Source organism: Drosophila subobscura, chromosome A (genome assembly GCF_008121235.1).
Source record: "Drosophila subobscura isolate 14011-0131.10 chromosome A, UCBerk_Dsub_1.0, whole genome shotgun sequence".
NCBI classification, from domain to species: domain Eukaryota; kingdom Metazoa; phylum Arthropoda; class Insecta; order Diptera; family Drosophilidae; genus Drosophila; species Drosophila subobscura.
The window spans coordinates 9,881,780-9,890,521 of NC_048530.1; the positions used below are offsets into that span (position 1 = coordinate 9,881,780).

The 8,742-nt window shown below is 51.8% G+C and overlaps 4 protein-coding genes across 4 annotated transcripts; 2 read left to right on the top strand and 2 right to left on the bottom strand.

Moving 5' to 3' along the window:
* Position 1: 1 nt before the first annotated feature.
* Positions 2 to 1,607, bottom strand: LOC117897345. The gene is made up of 2 exons (XM_034806123.1): positions 1,448 to 1,607; positions 2 to 1,373 (listed from the first exon to the last, which is right to left on the bottom strand). Exons 1-2 carry the CDS (start codon positions 1,504 to 1,506, stop codon positions 119 to 121), a joined length of 1,314 nt encoding a protein of 437 aa, XP_034662014.1. The 5' UTR covers positions 1,507 to 1,607; the 3' UTR covers positions 2 to 118.
* A 1,114-nt stretch (positions 1,608 to 2,721) lies between these two features.
* Positions 2,722 to 4,560, top strand: LOC117900294 (serine--pyruvate aminotransferase, mitochondrial-like). Its single transcript, XM_034810610.1, has 3 exons — positions 2,722 to 2,989; positions 3,394 to 4,256; positions 4,334 to 4,560. The coding sequence occupies exons 1-3, from the start codon at positions 2,840 to 2,842 to the stop codon at positions 4,506 to 4,508; spliced, it is 1,188 nt and encodes a 395-aa protein (XP_034666501.1). The 5' UTR covers positions 2,722 to 2,839; the 3' UTR covers positions 4,509 to 4,560.
* Positions 4,561 to 4,996: 436 nt separating this feature from the next.
* On the top strand, positions 4,997 to 6,146 carry LOC117894573 (serine--pyruvate aminotransferase, mitochondrial-like). The gene is given in 3 exon segments (XM_034801716.1): positions 4,997 to 5,670; positions 5,672 to 5,838; positions 5,916 to 6,146. Coding segments are annotated over 3 exon segments (978 nt in total). The 5' UTR covers positions 4,997 to 5,034; the 3' UTR covers positions 6,091 to 6,146.
* Positions 6,147 to 6,800: 654 nt separating this feature from the next.
* On the bottom strand, positions 6,801 to 8,421 carry LOC117894582 (60S ribosomal protein L7a). The gene is made up of 4 exons (XM_034801728.1): positions 8,265 to 8,421; positions 7,983 to 8,106; positions 7,552 to 7,922; positions 6,801 to 7,245 (listed from the first exon to the last, which is right to left on the bottom strand). The coding sequence occupies exons 1-4, from the start codon at positions 8,277 to 8,279 to the stop codon at positions 6,940 to 6,942; spliced, it is 816 nt and encodes a 271-aa protein (XP_034657619.1). The 5' UTR covers positions 8,280 to 8,421; the 3' UTR covers positions 6,801 to 6,939.
* Between the last annotated feature and the right edge of the window lie 321 nt (positions 8,422 to 8,742).

Below are 8,742 nucleotides of genomic sequence, written 5' to 3' on the forward strand. Positions count from 1 at the left end.
GCAAAATCCACCAAATTGTGTTTATAATTTGCATTGCGGCATAATACATGAGGAAAACATATTTAATACAAAAATGTAGCATTGCTTGCCCTGTCTCTTCTCCTCTCTCTCTCTCTCTTTAATGTCCGTTTCTGTGAGCAGCCGCATCTGGTGCCGCCGTCGTCTGCTCCATGGCACTTTGGATCGACGCCACCTGACGCTTCAGCACATTTATGAGGCTTGCGGACTGCTCGCAATTGGGGCAGCTAGTGCTGGCGGAGGTGGAGTTGCTGTTGACCTGATCGTACGCATTGCTGGCCATTGCCACCAGCAGGGCTGCGTTCTGCTGTTTCAGCTCTTTATTCAGCTCAACGAGGGCGCTGTTCGATGTGCGAAGCTCTTCCAGGTCCTGCTCTTTGGCGCGCATGCTCTTCACCAGCGTGCGGTTCTCACGCTTGAGGTTGAGCATCTTCTGCTCCAGCTCGATCATCTCGTCCTCGCTGTCATTTGTGTTCTGCTGCCTATCATTCAGCTGGGTGCTGCCACTGCTGCTACCGGCGCCGCTCACCAAGCGATGCATCGCCTGCAGTATGGTGTCCATTTTCTTGTCCATGTCGTTGCCCGAGTCCATCTTGGCGACCATTAGGCTGCCGTGAATCGTGCTGCTGCTGGCGCTGCTGCTGTGACTGAGTCCAATGGCACGCGGCACCGGTGTCATTATAACATCGTCCACCAATGAACATTCCTCGGATGGCAGCTGGTTTGTGCTTACACTCGGACCAAGACGGGACCGAGGCTGCGGCTGCGGCTGCGGAGGCTGCACTTGCACCTGCACCTGCAGCTGTGACGACTTCTTTGGCTTGCTGTCCTGATCCGAGATCGAGGAGGAGCTGCAGCTAGACACGACACCGGTCAATGGCAGATCGTATTTGCGCAAGGCCTGAATGATGTCCTGCTCATCGGCGTCCTGGTCGAAGCGCAGGCTCCAGAAGCGACGGTCATCAGCGTAGAACTGTATGTAGGACTCGCGCTCAATCACAGATGCGTTCGGTGCCGTTAGCACCACGCTGGCCAGCACCTTGGTCTTTGTCTTGTACAGAATCAGCTTGGCGATGCCATCGCCGTGCAGGGAAAGGGCCACGCCCACGCGACCCACATCATCGCTACCACTGAACGCGTGCGCCACCTTGGCTATTACAGTGGTCCAGACGCCGGGCTCCACATTCCACTTCTGGCCGAGCGCGGACCTGGGCTTCTCTTTGTTTTCTATTTTCTGTTGATGTCTTTCCTGCTTCTGGGCCGACGACGGCTGGTAGCGCATGTTGCGGGACTCGTTCTGCAGCGGCTTGACGTCATCCTCGAAGATCTGGCTCAGGTTACGTGGGCCATTGTTGCTGAAGAGGAACATATAACCAGATTAGAGCGGTGGGCGAACAGGGACAGGATTCCTTTTGGTTTGCGCACTCACCTGCGCAGGCTGTCGAAGAATTCGTCATATAATTTGTCACCAGCCTGCTCCATGCTCATTCCGTTCTCGCTGGGCTCATCAACTGCGGCAAGGATTAGTGTCCACTTTGTTAGAATTCAGTTTATATTTAAAATGTTTATATTTCTTGTGTTAGCGCTGGTAAATATGTATTGATATATATACCAATATATCGATATATATTTTTTGTGTTGATAATATATTTGTGGGTGACATTGCTGTTGTACTGGCGATGATATTAATATCGGTTCTTAGCTATTGATATTAATTTAAATATTTCATTTATAATTTATAATTTGTGTTCCCTGTTCAAACACATACCCAGTTTGACCGCTGTACCGCGACATCCGATATCGATATATCGATGGATTTGTGTGTTGAACCTGTTGAATAAACAATTCATCGTTTAAGGTCCGTACAAACGAGACAGCTGCAGCCTCGTAGCTTACCTCTTAAACAGATCTTTAATAAAAACCTTGGCCATATAGCCTAATGCCTGTTAACTGATTATGTTTGGTAAAAGGTACAGCTGCAATTTTGTTAGCGCTCTTTGCCCGTATTCTGGTATTACAAAACTATTTGTAGTAAAATAAACATTTATGTGTACAATATGTGGACAGTTTTTTGTCTGTGTTTACTATTCGAATTCGAATTCCCATGATTGGGATGGTGACTTCCCTCTGAGCGGTTGCTAAATAACTAATTTCACTACAAACGAAATGCGAAAACTGTGCGTGGACCGACACTGACCCCCTGGTCAATGCATTGCCGACTAATGCCAAAGATAATGCTCTTACCCCGGGATTTGGGTTGATTAACTTTCAAGATGATGCATGGAATCTTATCAGTTGGGCGGTGGCAGTAGTGGCAGAAAGTGTTTCGTTTGTGGTGGGTGCCGAAATGGGTTGGAAATCAGAGCAGAACCCACCCGGTATGCAGCGGAATCCCAGCTCAAGGGTCGGCGAATTTCACAATGAGTCCATTCCGTCCAACCTTTCGAAGGCCATCACACGGAGAATTCGTGCGAACGACGTATTTGCTCCCATCCCATCTGATAAGCGAGAGAGATCGCATCATTTACCATTTGTTCAAGTGCGTTCATCGATAAGGCACAGCCCCCGTGCACGAAGGAGGATGGAGCTACCACATAGAGCTATAAAGCGGCCCGTGTCCAGTCGAATCGTCTCAGTTAGATCTCGGTCTTCCAGCGAGAGAGCTCTAATCCAATCTCTTCCAGCATCTGTTTTCTTTTTGTGCGTGTGTGTGTGTGTGTTTGCGTGTGTGTTCAAGTGATAAGAGCCGTTCGTGAGAGGGAGATCGAGTTACGTAAAGCCCTCCCCGATTTCCAGAGCAAAGCACACACAAACATTTGAAATGGAAGTGCCGCCGCCTTTGGTCCTCAAGCGTCCGCTATATGTCCCCAGCAAGACGCTGATGGGGCCAGGACCCTCGAATTGCTCCCATCGAGTGCTGGAGGCCATGAGCAATCCGGTCCTGGGCCACATGCATCCGGAATGCTTGCAGGTGGGTACCGTCTCTATGTCGCAAGATCTGAGTGGGTGCAAAAGGGTTCTCAGGTCTTGCACGAATGTTCTGCACTGTTTTGATGGCTGCTCCAGTTACCTTATCAGCAGGCCTGGCCTGATACATTGAGATACAATGGATGGAGGGGGGATGGAGGGTGGGGATTGGTCAGAGATTACCCAAGTCAGCATCATCTTTAGCAGGCAATGTACTCGAATGCAACGATCTCTCCATCAGACTGCGAAGCAGCAGCAGCCCCACTTGTACACTTCGAAATGAAGACAGGATGGGGGGGACCGAGGCTGGCAGAGATCTAACAAAAGATCAGGCTGTAGCTCGTCTAGACAGCTGTGGCTCCATTTGGCATCCAAAGTACATGCCGATTGTTCCTTTCCTCTTCACAGATTATGGACGAGGTTAAGGAGGGCATCAAGTACATCTTCCAGACACTAAACGATGCCACCATGTGCATCAGCGGGGCTGGCCATGCCGGCATGGAGGCGTCACTCTGCAATCTGATCGAGGACGGGGACGTTGTGCTCTTGGGCGTCACCGGCGTCTGGGGACATCGGGCCGCAGACATGGCCCGACGGTATGGCGCCGATGTGCGCTACGTGGAGGCCAGCTTTGGGCGCGCCCTAAGCCAGGAGGAGATCAAGTTCGCCTTCGAGACACACCGGCCGCGCGTCTTCTTTGTTGCCCAGGGCGACTCGTCGACGGGCATCATTCAGCAGAATATCCGCGAGCTCGGCGAGCTGTGCCGACAGTTCGACTGCTTCCTGGTGGTGGACACTGTGGCCTCGCTGGGCGGCACCGAGTTCCTAATGGACGAGTGGAAGGTGGATGTGGTGTACACGGGCTCGCAGAAGTCGCTCGGCGGCCCAGCCGGCCTCACGCCCATCTCCTTCAGCAAGCGCGCCCTCACACACATCAAGCAGCGCAAGAGCAAGCCAAAGGTGTACTACTTCGACATCCTGCTCATCGGCCAGTACTGGGGCTGCTACGGCACGCCGCGCATCTACCATCACACCATTTCGTCCACGCTGCTGTACGGACTGCGGGAGGCTCTCGCGCACTTCTGTGCCGTGGGACTGAAGGCGGTGGTGCGACGCCACCAGGAGTGCTCGCGTCGCCTGCAGCTGGGCATCGAGGAGCTCGGCCTCGAGATGTTTGTGCAGCGCGAGGACGAGCGCCTGCCCACCGTCAATACCATCAAAGTGCCGTTCGGCGTCGACTGGAAGAAAGTGGCAGAGTACGCCATGCGCAAGTGAGTAGAGAAACCAAAACTCTTGGAGCATAGTCCAGTTCTTCCTCCAAACTAACCCAATCCATGGCTTACCACAGATATAGCGTGGAGATCAGCGGCGGCCTGGGGCCCACTGTGGAGCACGTCTTTCGCATTGGCCTCATGGGCGAAAATGCCACAGTGGAGCGCGTGGACATGGTCCTCAGCATTCTGCACGAGGCCATTCAGAGCATCAAGCTGCGGGCTGTTAAGGCGGAACGTTCCAAAATATGATTCCCTTCCCCATTAGTTGTAATTGTTCCTATAAATAAAATATCCCTAAAAATAACTACTTTGGATTTACCGCTATGGCTGGTGCTGCCAGATGAAGCGGCACAGCTTCAAAGAGTTGCCAAACCAAGCCAAACTAAGTGGCAGAGCGTTGCCAGACCAAGCCTCTAAGCAGCAGAGCGTTGCCACCTGATACATTGAGATACAATGGATGGAGGGGGATGGAGGGTGGGGATTGGTCAGAGATTACCCAAGTCAGCATCATCTTTAGCAGGCAATGTACTCGAATGCAACGATCTCTCCATCAGACTGCGAAGCAGCAGCAGCCCCACTTGTACACTTCGAAATGAAGACAGGATGGGGGACCGAGGCTGGCAGAGATCTAACAAAGATCAGGCTGTAGCTCGTCTGACAGCTGTGGCTCCATTTGGCATCCAAAGTACATCCGATTGTTCCTTTCCTCTTCACAGATTATGGACGAGGTTAAGGAGGGCATCAAGCCATCTTCCAGACACTAAACGATGCCACCATGTGCATCAGCGGGGCTGGCCATGCCGGCATGGAGGCGTCACTCTGCAATCTGATCGAGGACGGGGACGTTGTGCTCTTGGGCGTCACCGGCGTCTGGGGACATCGGGCCGCAGACATGGCCCGACGGTATGGCGCCGATGTGCGCTACGTGGAGGCCAGCTTTGGGCGCGCCCTAAGCCAGGAGGAGATCAAGTTCGCCTTCGAGACACACCGGCCGCGCGTCTTCTTTGTTGCCCAGGGCGACTCGTCGACGGGCATCATTCAGCAGAATATCCGCGAGCTCGGCGAGCTGTGCCGACAGTTCGACTGCTTCCTGGTGGTGGACACTGTGGCCTCGCTGGGCGGCACCGAGTTCCTAATGGACGAGTGGAAGGTGGATGTGGTGTACACGGGCTCGCAGAAGTCGCTCGGCGGCCCAGCCGGCCTCACGCCCATCTCCTTCAGCAAGCGCGCCCTCACACACATCAAGCAGCGCAAGAGCAAGCCAAAGGTGTACTACTTCGACATCCTGCTCATCGGCCAGTACTGGGGCTGCTACGGCACGCCGCGCATCTACCATCACACCATTTCGTCCACGCTGCTGTACGGACTGCGGGAGGCTCTCGCGCACTTCTGTGCCGTGGGACTGATAGGCGGTGGTGCGACGCCACCAGGAGTGCTCGCGTCGCCTGCAGCTGGGCATCGAGGAGCTCGGCCTCGAGATGTTTGTGCAGCGCGAGGACGAGCGCCTGCCCACCGTCAATACCATCAAAGTGCCGTTCGGCGTCGACTGGAAGAAAGTGGCAGAGTACGCCATGCGCAAGTGAGTAGAGAAACCAAAACTCTTGGAGCATAGTCCAGTTCTTCCTCCAAACTAACCCAATCCATGGCTTACCACAGATATAGCGTGGAGATCAGCGGCGGCCTGGGGCCCACTGTGGAGCACGTCTTTCGCATTGGCCTCATGGGCGAAAATGCCACAGTGGAGCGCGTGGACATGGTCCTCAGCATTCTGCACGAGGCCATTCAGAGCATCAAGCTGCGGGCTGTTAAGGCGGAACGTTCCAAAATATGATTCCCTTCCCCATTAGTTGTAATTGTTCCTATAAATAAAATATCCCTAAAAAATAACTACTTTGGATTTACCGCTATGGCTGGTGCTGCCAGATGAAGCGGCACAGCTTCAAAGAGTTGCCAAACCAAGCCAAACTAAGTGGCAGAGCGTTGCCAGACCAAGCCTCTAAGCAGCAGAGCGTTGCCATGCCAAGATGTTAGAGCGTTGCCACTCCAATCCATTAACCTGCAGCGCGCTTCCAGCTGTAGAGCTGTGGCGGGAGGGCACATTTTGTTTTTGCCAACAAAAAACATGTTTTATTCACAGAAATTACAACAAATTGCTAATAACACCACATTATATTTTATTTTAATGGGACGCCACACATTTAACTGCTGCGTTCCTCAGAGTTCGCCGGCCGAACCTAAAAGTTCGATCAAAACAGATTCCATGGCCAAAATAGAAAGATTAAATTCATATTTAAGATCGAGTTCGAGCGTAAATCCATCCAAGCGATCAGTAAACATTCACTGCAATTTGCAGGCCATTCAATCACACAGCTGCCGCATGAAATACTCACAGACTGGCCATGGGCTTGACCCTTTTCGATTTGCTACAAAGATTTGTGATCACATGTAGGATACAACTAATAAATTATTTATTGAACGCCAGCCTTAAGTGGTTGGCTCGTTCAAGCACTCGCACGCACATACAAAAAAAATACAAAAAAATTGTACACTTAAAAGTTTATTGTTTCTCAGTGGACAGGCGCAAATAGTCAGTGCCCGTTCAAATCATTGAGTACATCAGTGTACTTAAAGTCTCCACCTTATAGCATAGATCTTGTACGCTGCTGTTGAGCTGTGATATCTAACCCTGCTTCTGGGCCAGCTCACGGGCCTTGGCGCGCTCCAGCTTGGCGATGCGGGCCAGACTCTTCGAGCCGAGGATGCCACCGCCCCAGTGACGACGGATCTCCTCGTGGCGCTCATTGAAGTTGGTCTTGACGGCCTCCAGGACCTTGCTGAAGTTGGCCTTGTCGTTGTTGTCAACGCTGGTCAGGGCCAGTGTGGTGCAGGTCTTGCGGCGGACGAGACGTCCCAGGCGAGCCTTGCCCTTCACAATGCAGTAGGGCACACCCATCTTGCGGCACAAGGCGGGCAGGAAGAGCACCAACTGAAATGCAATTGAAAACGGAAATTAGTTCGATCGCTCAAAGCACGTGTTCGTAGGGGAGGGTAAGTTTGCTTGGAAGTCGTGGGTCTCTGCTTGCCTCATTAGCCCACAGTCTGACCGTTCGGCCAAAAAGCGGCTAAGGGGGCACACAATCAGCTGTCAATTTTCCACATGGCGGGTGCCTCTCACACTCTGAGAGTGCGGGCGCCTTTCAGTTGAAGAAATTCAAAGTTGTACATCATTTGGTCAGAGACGGGAGACACGAGCTTAGGCACGGGAACGGGACGCGCATTCGCAGACACTCACCTCGAGGGGATCGACATCGTGAGCGATCACAACCAGCTGGGCTTTCTTCTGCTCAATCAGCTTGGTGACGGTATTGGTACCGGCCGACAGATAGCTGGGCTTCTTCTTGGGCTCCACTTCCTTGCCCTTGGCCTTGGCCTCGGCGATTTTCTTGAGGCGCTGCTTCTTGGCCAGGGGAGACTCGGGGCGGTACTTCTCCAGCAGCTTGAATAGCTTGACCGCGGTGGTCTTGTCCAGGCTCTGGCTGAACTGATGGATTGGTGGGGGCACCTTCAGACGCTTCTGCAGCACAGCCTTCTGGCGCTGGACGCGAATGTATTTGGGCCAACGCACGAAACGAGACAGATCGCGCTTGGGCTGAACATTCTGGCCTGCAAGTAAGATGGTAGCATCGTTAGTGGTTGTCCACTGTCGTTAGCAAGTCCACTTACCGATGCCGAAGTTCTTGGGACGCTTCTCGAAGAGCTGGTTGACAACCTTCTTGACCACTGGCTTCTTGACGGCCAGAGGAGCTGGGGCAACCTTCTTGGTCACTGGCTTCTTCTTTGGCCTGGGCTGCAATATTCACGGAGAATTGGGCACACATTAGTTTTGAACTCACAACACAATAATAACAAAACAAAAAAATAACACAAACTCAAAACGTTTTGTATTGCAAGGCACTGGTTTATGCATTGAAATAATGCGTTCATTGGATTGTTCGCGCTGTTTACCTTCTTAACAACCATTGTCACTCGGTTTTATTGAACGATGTTAACGAAAACAGCAGATTTTTTGCGGGCCGCAAAAAAAGACCAGCTTTACGTCTGCTAGTCAAAAAGGTAAAGGAATGGTGGCAGCGGCGGAAATGGGCTGGTTGACAGCGCCGTTGCAGGGTTGCTATTTTTTCGCTCAGAGTTGCTATTGTTGAAATGATATATTAGTGCGATATTACACGATAGAAAACCTTCCGATAGCCATTGTAAAATTTTGTTTTTCGCTATTGTCTGCTACTAAGGAACATACTACTGGGTGGCCAGCAACAATTTGTCAAATAACGTAACAAAACATTATAAAAACGTCGCGTTTATTTATTAGTTTTTTTCTAACCCTTTCAGTTACATCGCTATTTTTGTAAACAAGTGGTCCAACCTTGTGGCGAATGTATTGTACAATTGTAGAAAATTGTAGTTCCACGGCTGAGAGACTAAG